This window comes from Symphodus melops (genome assembly GCF_947650265.1).
Source record: "Symphodus melops genome assembly, chromosome: 5".
Taxonomy (NCBI): Eukaryota; Metazoa; Chordata; class Actinopteri; order Labriformes; family Labridae; genus Symphodus; species Symphodus melops.
Window position 1 is genome coordinate 20,420,320 of NC_136695.1, and position 12,128 is coordinate 20,432,447.

General features: G+C 41.7%; 2 protein-coding genes across 5 annotated transcripts in view; one reads left to right on the forward strand and one right to left on the reverse strand.

The window, feature by feature from the left end:
- ccdc12 (coiled-coil domain containing 12) overlaps positions 1-12,128 on the forward strand; it is a 141,894-nt gene that overhangs the window by 109,940 nt on the left and 19,826 nt on the right. The window lies entirely within an intron of this gene.
- The window catches only part of nbeal2 (neurobeachin-like 2), a gene marked incomplete at its 3' end in the record, with an annotated part of 35,185 nt that overhangs the window by 12,707 nt on the left and 10,350 nt on the right, over positions 1-12,128 (reverse strand). Inside the window, exons 8-29 of one of the 4 annotated variants that reach the window (XM_079342926.1) lie at positions 11,808-12,111; positions 11,558-11,664; positions 10,598-10,684; positions 9,736-9,819; positions 9,437-9,535; positions 8,619-9,265; positions 8,408-8,540; positions 7,985-8,104; positions 7,548-7,881; positions 7,321-7,403; positions 7,122-7,214; positions 6,712-6,883; positions 6,035-6,168; positions 5,017-5,176; positions 4,614-4,716; positions 4,301-4,451; positions 3,918-4,073; positions 3,645-3,804; positions 2,753-2,841; positions 1,606-2,301; positions 1,289-1,473; positions 954-1,110 (exon numbers count right to left, since the gene is read on the reverse strand). In XM_079342926.1, coding sequence (XP_079199052.1) covers positions 954-1,110; positions 1,289-1,473; positions 1,606-2,301; positions 2,753-2,841; positions 3,645-3,804; positions 3,918-4,073; positions 4,301-4,451; positions 4,614-4,716; positions 5,017-5,176; positions 6,035-6,168; positions 6,712-6,883; positions 7,122-7,214; positions 7,321-7,403; positions 7,548-7,881; positions 7,985-8,104; positions 8,408-8,540; positions 8,619-9,265; positions 9,437-9,535; positions 9,736-9,819; positions 10,598-10,684; positions 11,558-11,664; positions 11,808-12,111 — 4,254 coding nt within the window. The remainder of the gene's footprint in view (positions 1-953; positions 1,111-1,288; positions 1,474-1,605; positions 2,302-2,752; positions 2,842-3,644; positions 3,805-3,917; positions 4,074-4,300; positions 4,452-4,613; positions 4,717-5,016; positions 5,177-6,034; positions 6,169-6,711; positions 6,884-7,121; positions 7,215-7,320; positions 7,404-7,547; positions 7,882-7,984; positions 8,105-8,407; positions 8,541-8,618; positions 9,266-9,436; positions 9,536-9,735; positions 9,820-10,597; positions 10,685-11,557; positions 11,665-11,807; positions 12,112-12,128) is intronic. The other 3 variants (XM_079342928.1, XM_079342929.1, XM_079342927.1) reach the window with 3 other exon arrangements.

Below are 12,128 nucleotides of genomic sequence, written 5' to 3' on the forward strand. Positions count from 1 at the left end.
AACTGAAAGCTAATCACTCGCATTAGAAAGTCTCAGACATCAAGTTAATTCGGGGCCCTGACTGACTATCTCACTTGATCCCAAAAACTAAATTAAAGGATAATATGAGCATTTTTGCTTCTTCTTTGTTGCCGAGAGCTACAATAAATGAGGTTTGAAAATAGCTTCTCTGTGTCTATGTAAAGACAAAACACAATCATTATGCTGTTTCTCATTAAGTCATACAGTACAACAAAATAATAAAAGTGGAACACTTTAGTGTGGCATTTTAGAAGGGTTTCATGGGCTGGTCTTTGTTGGAAGACAAACAGTAGCATAGTGTTAGCATTGTGTTACGCTAAGCTAAATAGCTGCAGCTTCTTTTAAAACTAACTTTAGACTCACATCTTTCTTCTCACCTTAATCCAGTTAAAAAAGCGTGAACATTTTGCCACACTGGTTAACTGTTTCGAAAGTCCATACATAATCTTGAATTGAAAATAATGGTTTTGCATCTTAAAATTTAATATAAATTTAATTAAGTCAATTATTAAAAAGCAGAACCAGGACTTTTAATTAAGGATTCAGTGTGGATTGTTTCCCAGTTTCTCAAATGTTACTTTTTTGTGGTGTAAAAATAAACTTTGAGAAATATCAGTTATATATTGTTGTGTAATAAAAATGTTTGATTGATTAATAGTATTATTTACATCAACTATTTAGTAAAGTTTTTACATTTCAAGTAAACTAAGTAAGGATTATCTGAGATACAACTACTGTTTTTGAGTCTATAGCATCAGCTGGTTTTAGCTTGTTCTAACGTGGATATTTCTATCAGTTTTAGACCACAACATAAAGCTCTAAGAGATAAGATAACAAAATCCTGAGATTCTTCCCCTTCTTTTTAGTAAACTAACCTTTAGAACATTAAGAATTTGTCACACACGCACATTTGGCAAAAATCTGTGATATACCTTTTCACTCCACATGGTGTGATTGTTTGTTCCCTCAGCAAACAAAAAGTCCTGCAGGAGTCTGAGGAGCCGAACCAGACTGGGACAGAAAGGCAGAGACGCTCCCTGGGCCTCCCTCAGGTCTGAGAGAGACGACTCCAGCATCATCTCTAAAAGACTGCCGTGCACAGTGAAAAAAAACAGCATTTTTAATTCATCACTCCAGTATAAAAGGAAATGATTTATGGACTTTGAGACAGAGCGTTGAGGAACACAGGTTTTCTTCCTTTCTGAGAATGCTCACATTCCAGTTCAATGTGTCTGATTTCTGAAGGGAAATAAATGTCTTCACTGACCTTCGTTTTATTTCATCAGGAGGGCGGACAAGTTGGGAAGAGGAGCTAAGTTTGGTGAGAACGGAGAAAACCTGCCCTCTTTCTCTCCACACCACATCCTCGGTCCCCTCCATCCTGCTGCGGCACCACAGCACCGAGAAGATGATGTTGGTCAGTAGATTGCAGAGCTCCTCCTCAGGTGTCTGCTGAAATGTAATAAACAATCAGCAGCAATTTCTTACAAAAAAGACGTCTACTATTTCAAATTAAGAAACAACAGCTTCCAAATCAGGATTAATCTTGATATGTTAGTTGAATCTGGACATTAAGAGCAGTACCTGTGGGTTTGAGGTGTTGGATATTGTATCCCCAGTAGGGGGGTCCGTCCCATAGCTTGTATCATCCAACACATTGGAAAGACTGGAGCTCTTTCTGGGTCTGAGAGGTGGAAAAGGTTTGCAGAGCTCGAGAGGTGATGGCGTGTTTGTCAGACTTCCTACAGGAGTGTGTGTGGTCTCACCCATCCCTCCCAACTCCACTTCAAAGGGTGATGTACCAAAGGGGGAGAGGGGTTGGTAGTCTCTCCCTTCCTCATCGGGGCGAGAGGAATTGAAATCCACCGGATTAGAGATGGAGGACGAGCGGCTCCCCTGTTCCAGTGAATCAAACGACTTAAAATGAAGGGAGCCGGTGTAGTTTTTCAGCGTCCCTCCACTCGAAGGTGACTGGGATAAATCACAAAATCCCTCAGATGTATCTCGTCTTACACCTTCATCCTCCTCCTCGTCATCAATGTCTTGTGAGATTTGGTAGCTCAGGAAGATGTTTGTGTCCTCTATGGCCAGAGACTGATCTCTGCGTAATGGTGGCCGGTAGTTTTGTTCATAGGAGCTGTGGGTGCCAGAGTCTGAAATGCTGGCAGGGCAGTACTCATAGGACTCTTTTACATAGAGTTTGGTGAGAATGTCCTGCCAGCCAGGCTGCTTAGCGAGCTGCTTCACATAGTCCTCATTGGAGTAGATCAGATGAAAGAGCTGAGAGGGAGTTGAGAGGAGAAGTAGAGCTTGTTATCATACTAGATATAAGAGGTGGGTGGAAAAAATCGATTCATCGAAAAATCAAGATTCTTATCTGAGATTTTAAATAGAGTCATAGCTACAAAAAATTATTTGTTTGGGAGGACTAATCAGTCACTCTCTTGCGGAGTGCTAAAGCGACCTCTTTACCTAAGTAAAATGCCAAATGGAGCTGGTACAAATTCAACCAGTCTCACGGATTACTGGAGTAGATCCTGAAGTATACTCATTCAAAAACACACAAATCATGGATTGTGGATCATTGAATCCACAATCATTTTGAATCGAAAATAGATTCTGAATCAAATCATGACGCCAAGAATCGAAATCGAATCGTGAGACACCCAAAGATTCCCAGCCCTACTAAATAAGCTTCAGTATTCAGTACAAGTCATGTGAGCACACTAACCTTACGACAGACATCCAAGCGGACGGTGAGTTCAGCTTGATGGGACAGAGAGACCACAGCCAGCAGGTCTCTGAAATTCGGGTTGTGATCTGTGAAGTAGCGAAAAATGTATATCAATTCAAATTCATCTGAAAGCTTTATTTACTCATCTGTTGGCTTTGAAAACTGGGAATATTCATGACTTCACATATCACCTTTCAAAATTTGAACAATTCTTGCTAATTTGTATGAAGAATTTGTCAAAATGTTGGAAGTTATTTTGAAGGGAACAACAGGTATTTCTACTATTCATTAATTAAAAAAGGAACTACTTTATCTACTGCTACACAATTTCTATAAATGCCTTTAAAGTTGTTTATATTCACCATTATCCTATAGAGGGACTACATGATTGGTCTCATATTAACAAAGAAGATCACTCTGTTTATTTTGTTTAAATTTTGATTTAATAAGCAGCTGTTGATTTCCAGGGGAATTCTTTTATTATTTTATTACTACATCTAAACTGAAGTTAATATTAATTTATTAGTCATTCACTGAGTACAATAAACTTACTTTGTCTTATAACTCGTATTCTTTGCATGCCTGCAGACAAATCTCATGTTGATGCATTTTCAGTTGATCTAAGGTTGAGCATGCTTAAATGTATTGACATGATGAATTAGTTGTGTTAAAAATCTGTGTCTGTGTTTCACCTGAATGAGTAGTCCTAATTTAAATAGTTGCTTTAAGAAACATTCAGGTCAGTACATTAATAGGAATTCATCCATCCATCTACCATCATCTATATCGCTTTTCCTTGTCTTGTTACACAGGGGGGCTGGAGCAGATACATTTCTTTTTTGTCTCTTTTTGAACTCAATATTCCAGGAATAGGCTGTTTTGGCATTACCTGTAGCTAGGACCTGCTCATACAGACATCGCACTGTCGTCATGGTCACTGGGAAATTTTCAAGTAAGAACACCAGGCCCAGATATCCAAAGTCCTTTAGCTTTAGTCGCTGTTTACTACGCTCAGACACCCGCTCACTCTTGAGGATTTTATACAAAACCTGCAAATTTAAGGGGAACTGTAAGTTTAATGCAAGTCACTTTTCTTATTTGATCATACATAGCACGTCAGTATGAATTACAAGACAATGATCGAAAGAAGTGTGTCTCTAACCCTGAAGACCCTCTCTCTGGCCTCGTCTCCAAAGCTCTGAGTGAGCAGCAAGCAGTACAGCTGCTCCACACCCCATTCAAGCAGCACAGCCTGCACCTGCTCACGAGGAGGGCTGCTCCTCAACAGGTCGTACAGCACATCCAATGCCCTCACCACCTACATAGGAGAGAGAAATTAATCACAAGGACAGATCATTAGAAAGTATCCTGAAGCATGGATAAGAAATGGTTAAACTTGAAGCAGCTCACAAGAGGAGTCTGAAAGTAGAGAGATGCCAAACATGAGAATCCAAAAGGATCTGGGGATGATCAAAGGTCGTTAACTCAGGGGTCGAAGTCAAGCTCAAGTGATAACTCACGGAAGAAACGTCATTAAAAGCATACCTGCTGCTCCTCTCCTGCAGTCAAAATGTAGGCGAGGACGCTGTGAAGCTCCTCTGGCGTGGGGGACTTGAGAAAGTCTTTCAGCAACCCAAACAGATATGTTTGAATTGTCTGCTTTTCATCAGACAGAGGGCTGCCATCTTTCTCCACACTACAGGCAAAGATATTCAGAAATACAAAAGTATTATTTTTATGGACTAATATGTTTCGGAAAAAATGAGAAAAAGTCAATCAAATTTACGCAAACTTTTTGACCACTTCACTGATCTTTGTCTCTACATACATAACCTCATTGTGGATGTCAAAGGTTCACCTGTAGTATGTGCGAATGGTATCCAGAATATACTGGACGCCATACTTCCTCTTCATGCGCTGCTTTCCCTTGTTGATCACAGACGACAGGTACTGCACATGAGCTTAGGAAGAAATAAAACACTTTTGTCATCTCCTTTTAGTTTGACATTTAGAAATATCAAACCAACATGCACGCTTATAACAAAAAGAGTGCATGACAAGGTAAAGGTACTGAAGTTCAGTCCGATCTCACATTAATCTCTGCCACAGTTCAGTCTGTGGCAGAGATTAATGTATTCTATCTGTGCTCCACTGTGCTTTTAAGCTGTATATACAAATAAAAGGGACACAAACAGCTCTGGCACACATGAAAAGGTTCACAGGTGTATAACTCAACAACAAAAGGGTTGATTATGCCTTACCCAGACAGACGGCAAAGTGGCTTTTAGTCCAAATGCGGAAATCAAAGAGCAGGTGCTGATAGAGCTGCTGTAGGAGTAAACTGTTGCCCTCGTTGAAAACCTGCTCGAGCAGCAGCTGACATGCCATTAAAACGTTCATGTCCATCATACTGCCAGGAACCTGCAGCAGAGGGAGCACAGAGGGAGAGGGGTTCAAGTGTGTAAGTGTTAAATTGTGTTTAAGTACTTTTCCATTTACTTAGATTGATCTCAACACGAGGGTTTCTCATTTGAGTAACACCTTAAAGGCTGATGAAGTGTCAACACTATGTGATTGTTAGAGTCTTTGCCACAACCAAAGCTGGAAACCCCTCGTGATTATTAAGACATGATTTCCTTTCAGGATGCTCCACCTCACTGTCGTGTATTTCAACATATCCTTTACACGTTAAGAACGTTTGTGTTGCACCAACGTGAAACCTCATAGGCTGAGAACTTTAAAGAGTCACATCTAGTCCAGCAGTGTCACAATGTCAGCTTGGGAACTTAAATATATATTGTCCTTAATCAATCAGGCCTCCTGCATTCTTGTCCAGTATATTTATTAGCACTCAATGAAAAAAAACATTTTCACTTGCTTTAGACTCAAGTTTGCCATAATGTGTCAGGATTACGTCACACTCAGAGCTGAGAACAGTATGCACCACAACGGACTGGATCGTATATGATAAGTAGGTTTTGAATTTGTTCCACATTTAATTTGCACAATTTCAACAGAAAGTTGTTGGGCAACAGATTTTCTAGTTGGTTTGTTCTCAGTCTCACAGACCTTACAGTCTTGCCAACTCTGCATAAATTCCCCCACACAAGCATGTGATCCCATCATTCTGAAAGAATCCTTGCCACCAACATTGTACCCATTCATTACTCAGTAATTACACAGCATTCATACAATGGAAAAGGTTAACTCAGATGGTAATTAGTTCTACCCACATAAAGTTGCCACTTGCTGAAGCGAACTGATGTGTGGGCTACTCACTTTGCTGAGCATTGCTCCAATGATGCTCGGCCCGTGGCAGTGCAGCAGGCTCTCCTGATTGACAGGGTGATGATGAATCAGGTTTTTTACCATCAACAGGAAGGCGGCGATGCTGTTCCTCTCCAGTCTGCCCTCTGAGAGAAACAAATTGGGGCAAAACAACCTTTAAGATTTCCTGTGTACACATGGTGGCTTTTTTTTTTTACATGACACAGCGCTTGTCTCAAAATGAATCATCAGTCATATGACGAGGTGTTTGTCTGACTTTTGTTGGACACTTTGTTCTTTAATTCTCCATTGTTCATGTCTGAATTCTGCAGACGTCAGTGCACAAGGCCAGAATGAATGAATGCAACTGTTTTGACGGTTTGCCCACGCTGTTGCTCACATTTCATCCATTAGCCATTTATCTAACAATCTTTGCAATGTTTTGATGACGGGTATAGTATTTTTCATGTCTAGTACTGTCTAATACTTCCTGGCACTTCTTGCATTCTGCACGATGTGCAGGTTCTGACTCACTGCTATTCAAAACAAGTCTGAACTTCACAATCATTTTTAGAATTTGGCACTTTTACTGAACAAAACAAACCAAGAGCAGTATTTAAAAGATACTATCAGTGCATGTAACATATTGTGCAAGAAACTGAGAATATCTGAATGAAACAGGACCTGACCTGCAGACTTGTTTAGTGGCAGCAGCATGGCAGCACGGCCTCTGGGGGAAGTGAGCTCTGGTCCCAGCAGGTCTGAGATCTCCCGACCGCCATTATAAGCCTGCTCTGCCTCACAGACCTGCTCGAGCAGGGGCATCAAAACCCCCATACCCCCTACTACATTCACAACATCCTGCAGGGGGAAAACATTAACTTTTTACTTTTCACAGTCTTCCACATGAGCTCTATTTCATCAGCAATGTAATTAATAAAAGGGACCAGCCAACAAGAAAAACAAGCCATACAAATGAACCTGTCAGCAGCATTTCAAAGCATTTAAAGTACAGATTAAATGCTATAAATGAACATAATGGATACATCCTTACTAATATTTAAGGACCTTTTCGGTCATATACGGTCTGATATCTAACCTTAATTTCCCAGTTGACTACCCGGTGTCCTGTAAGCCTTCCATCATATTGGTGATTGGGTGACAAGTCCAGACAAATTTGACTCTTGAAGGCCTGAAAAAAATATATCATAAAAGAAATTGTCAAAAGGAATGTTAATAATGACAATCAAAGCAGTGAAATAGATAATGTACGTTTGCCCTGAAGTTTATTGGTTCACCTGTGGAGTGTAGTAGAGCAGAAGCCTGCCGTTTATATCCGACAACTCTCCATCTGCTTTGAATAAGGGCACGTGATTGGGGCCTGTGATGGAGAACATAAACCAATGTAGGTCAGAAACAATGCAAACAAACCCTGGAGTACATCAAAATGACCATTGTTGGAGTACTCTTTCAACAGATTGTCTCTCCCTCTGTTTCTTGTGCCTTGAATGAGACAGTTACCCACCTGCAGCGTGCAGTGCTCGGGTTTGATTTAGCTGCAGAGCCTCGTGGCAGATAAAAGCAGTGCCCAGCAGCCCGTCCAAAGACGTAGGTGTTCCCCACTCTGTGTCCTGTAGTCCTGCTGAGATGGTGCGCACTGGGGAGTCTCCCAGAGAGTCCCAGCGGCCTCCTGCAACAGAGGCTGGGAAGGACTGGGAACGCATAAGAGCAGGGGTATGAGCGGGGAAGGAAAACTCCGATGTTGATGCATTGGATGAAGAGGACATCGGCAGGTTGGGGGAGGTGGTGGTGATAGTGGTACGGTGGCCTGCAGAGCCGATGCAGCAGGAAGTAAAAGGCTCCAGGAAGAAAAAGAAACAGAGGAAGTTAGATTGAAAGCGAGGAACTACTTTGATATAACAAAAAGTTCTCCAAGGAACATGAGATGATTGTTTCACTTACCTCGCTGAAAGACGGAAAGCGCAGCTGAGCAGTTTTGCACAGCTCACCATCAATGTATATGGTTACAAGGTTCTGACCAAATGGGCGACGACCTGGTATGTGGACTATATCCACCGAATGCTGTGGTGAGGATAAGAGTAAGGAGTACTTTACAACTTACATAATTTTACTACATTTAAAATTGAGTTTATTTCTTACTTTACAATCCTCATTTTAGCAACAACAAAATCAAGGAAACTGTCTCGCTTTATTTTTTTATTTCCTACAATAATTAATTTTCAGGGTCACACGCCCAGACAGCATTGCATAGAAAAAACGATGTATTGTGGTAAAACCAATCTGTAAATGAATTGGTTTTTAATTTGCTAAATGAGGCCAAATGTTGGCAACCACTCTATGTATCCTACGTGCATCAAAACTCACCCAACATGAGTCAGCCAGTGGGTGCTCAGGGACAGTGACAGCCATGTATTCTTTTTTAGTGCAAACAGCCACAACAAGTACACCTCCCATGGTGAAGAAGGCTTCCAGCCCCGTTCCACTTGCAGTGAAGAAGCTTTACAAAAGAAGAAACAAGATTTAGTTGAAATATTGGCAAGACACCAAAACAGCTTATGGTTTCTTTTTTTTTTACCTGTAGAGCTGTTTCCTACGAGGACCTTTTCCCATGTCATGCTGGGTTGCGTTGCCAGAGTTTGCAGAAGGCTTCCGGTTGTTTGAGAACTCTGAGGGGAACTCCTTGTTAAGACAAAGCCAGGCATGAAAGGCAAAGCCACTACCTGGCCAGCGTTGGATTGTGGGTACCATAATACCAGCCACAGGGCATGTAAGGTCAAAGTACTGCAGGGCACTGTCCTGGCCTTCTCTGGCAGCCATGGCGGAGAGCACTCTGATGATGGGGGTGCAGTAGGGGTGAACCTTCCCTACTGCTGCACCATTGTCCTGATCCACCCTCAGCAGTCTGAGCAGGCTCTTCAATTCCTCTGGCCTCAGGCACAGGGAGCCCAGGTCCTGCAGCAGGCCAAGAAGGGCATCCGCACACTGCCTGTCCAGATTCTGTGGCTGGGAAAGAACCTGCAGCAGAGCCCCCATCATGCCCGCCTCCACAGCCACAGTGCGACAGGATAAAGAGCCACCACAGATAGCAGCCAGCCACTGGGCCACCAGCAGCTGATGGTCCCTTTGACTCGACAGGTCAGGCAGCCACTGCAGGAGCAGCAGCAAAGGCTGGTCGTTACTTATGCCAAGATGATGGGCGTGGGCATGCTCACCCTCCACTGCCTAGAGACGAAAACAACAAAGACATAGAATGAAGATAAGAAATAGACATGGGCCATAACTTCAGGTTTAACAGGAAACACAATTAAAGGAGAAACAAGGTCATTAAAGAGAGGAAATTGACTTCTACAGTCTCTGCACTCAGTATGGATGATAAGTAAATATGATTTTCACCATGTTCATCAGTTCCTGCAGCAGCCTTTTAGTGGGTTGACCTTGACTCTTCAGCACATCAAACAGCTGGGGGTAACCAATCCTCTCTTTGAAAACCTCCTGAGATGGAAAAAGACAAAAATAGTCTGAAGAAAGCTCCTCCATTGGGATCTTTAGTTGGCACACTTCCATCCATTGGAAGATAATAAGATGACATTTCTTTAATGAACAGAAAAGAGCTTTCCTAATCAGGCAGTAATTGTAGGCATGAACAGAAGTATTACAGATATATGATCATAAGTGATCACAATGGGCCTTACCTTAGCCGAGGGAGAGTTGCTCATAATTGCCGTGAGGACACCGAGGGCATGAACTGTAATACTGTCCGTTTCTTTCTCCAAGACCTACATTTGAAAACATAGTCACATTTGATCGTAAAATAATAGAATCGTGTGGACACCAAGAACAAAAAAGAGCACATATTCCACAGATGTTTTTGAAATTTGCAAGAGAAAGCACACATTTTCCCAAATCACAATTATTGGAGCAGAATGAGTCAAAGTAAGTGAACTTCTGTACCAGCCTCTAAACAATCCCTTCTTTGTTTATTACTGTTAGATCCAAGCATGCAAAAACGGAACTAAAGCCTTCCACCAAAAAACACTGAAGAAACCCCGAACTAATGCTGGAAATTAGGCCATATCAAATCCAGGGTCATGCAAGGACTCAAGCCAGGTCTTCTGTACAAGTACAAGCATGACCGTAGAACAGCCAAAAACAAGGAAAGAAGAAAAGACAAAATCTGCAGTTTCATGCACTGTGGACAAAAAAAACTCAAATTCTTCTTGTCAACAGGGAACTCAGCCTAAAACTGTGGGTGATAAAAATCCAGCCATTAAAATCTAATACTGCTTTGAGAGCCAAGAAATAACAGTAAATCCCTTATCATACAGGTTGTGAGTAACTGGATGCAAGATAAAACACATAATAAATGAACTCCAGGCAAATATCGGGTATAGCTGTTCAAGCTACTTCATGCTACCTGCATTGTTTACAAACGAGCGTAAGCCAGACTTCCTGTCTCGAGTTTCCTGTTTAAATAGTTCAGAGCAGCAAACAGGTGTAAAGGAGGCTGAGTTTCCTGCTGACAAACCAAGTCCACACACCAAGCAGGGGAAGTACCTGGTCCACTTCAACCTCTGTGAGTAAACACGTAGTGAGGTCACTCACAACCTCAAGCTCCAGTTTACACCTTTTGCTCTGAAAGAGCTGCAGGGCGTATACATGCAGGCACGAAGAACACAGAAAGACAGACAATTAGACAAAAAAAGCAAATCTGTATGTGGTAACAGTAATTATTCAGACTGCTGCCATTTTCCTCTGACCTCATACTCAGGATGAGACGCTAAGATGTGGTTATATTCACACTTTTCTTTGTTGCAGGTTGTAAATTACATAAATTAAGATCATCAGACAAAACCAAGCGGTAATCTTTTGAAAATTCAATCAAATGCTCAAATGGCCAAGCAATCCCATTTAGGCTTATATTAAATGGGCCATTTTATCCCCCAAAATAAACATGTTTACAGCCGGGTACAAAAAACTATTTGGTATTGGAACTCATATATTTGTTTTTTTCCTTCATATTTTCTATGTTCAGACAATAGGTACAGTTAGCAATTAGCTACTTCTAAAGAAAAGCACTGTTAGCTTTTAGATGATATAGCTAACATTACTGTTTAGCAGAGATGAATGATACAATACAAATGGCATCAATTTCCTTGTAACGTTACATCAGAACAGAGCATCCTAGCTAATGACTTACAGTATAAGATAGGAGCAAGTTGCATCATAACATTTAGCTTCCCACCCTAAGCATAACCTGAGAGGAAAAAGCATGGCAGCCTTCTGAATATGGTAAATAGAGACATGGCTAGCCTTAGTCTCTTTAAAACCACGAAGGAACTATGCAATGCAATAGTCATGAAGTTCAATAATGAGCTGAGTTTGTATTTCTTTTTTAAATATATTTTAGATTAACCAAATACAAAGTGGTTAGCCTATGGCAAAAGGGGAATAGACAATGCAAATTGACATAAGGAGAGAGCACACAGAGACATTTTATTCCGACAGGGCTCTGACCTTGCTGTTCTGAACAAGCCTGAGGATGTGTTCAAAGCAGTTGTTGTTAAGGAACACAGCCTGCAGCACTGGTCTGTCAGGGCACTGCAGGATTTCAGGAACAGCAGCTAAAAGTATCAACAAAAAAGCATGTTGACTCATTGCTTTATTACCATGACACAAGGAAATTAATTCTATCAGTCTATCAATTTTGATAAGTAGAGATAAAGGTAGACTTGCTAGATTTGAGACTTGGTGGGCATGTTCTTACTTAGCATTTGGCTTTGCAAGGATATCAGACTGTCCTCCCAAGTCTGCCTGTCTTGCTCCTTGCTGCTTGGCGGACGGTTCCAGTTAAGGAGCTGGAAGAAGCTCTCCAGTATCGTCCTGATCTCCACCTGTCGCTCTGCAGGGCTGCTGGAGTGCAGAAGATGGATCATTGTGGTCAGGCACTGCAAGGTCAGCCTTGGGAGACCTGTGTCTTTTGGTTCAGAGGAGGTCCGGCAGCACCACGCTCGCAGGACAGAGAACATATCCTCAACAGACTGAGGGGTGATAGAGAGAAGGCCATTTTTCTGGTGGAGAAAAGACA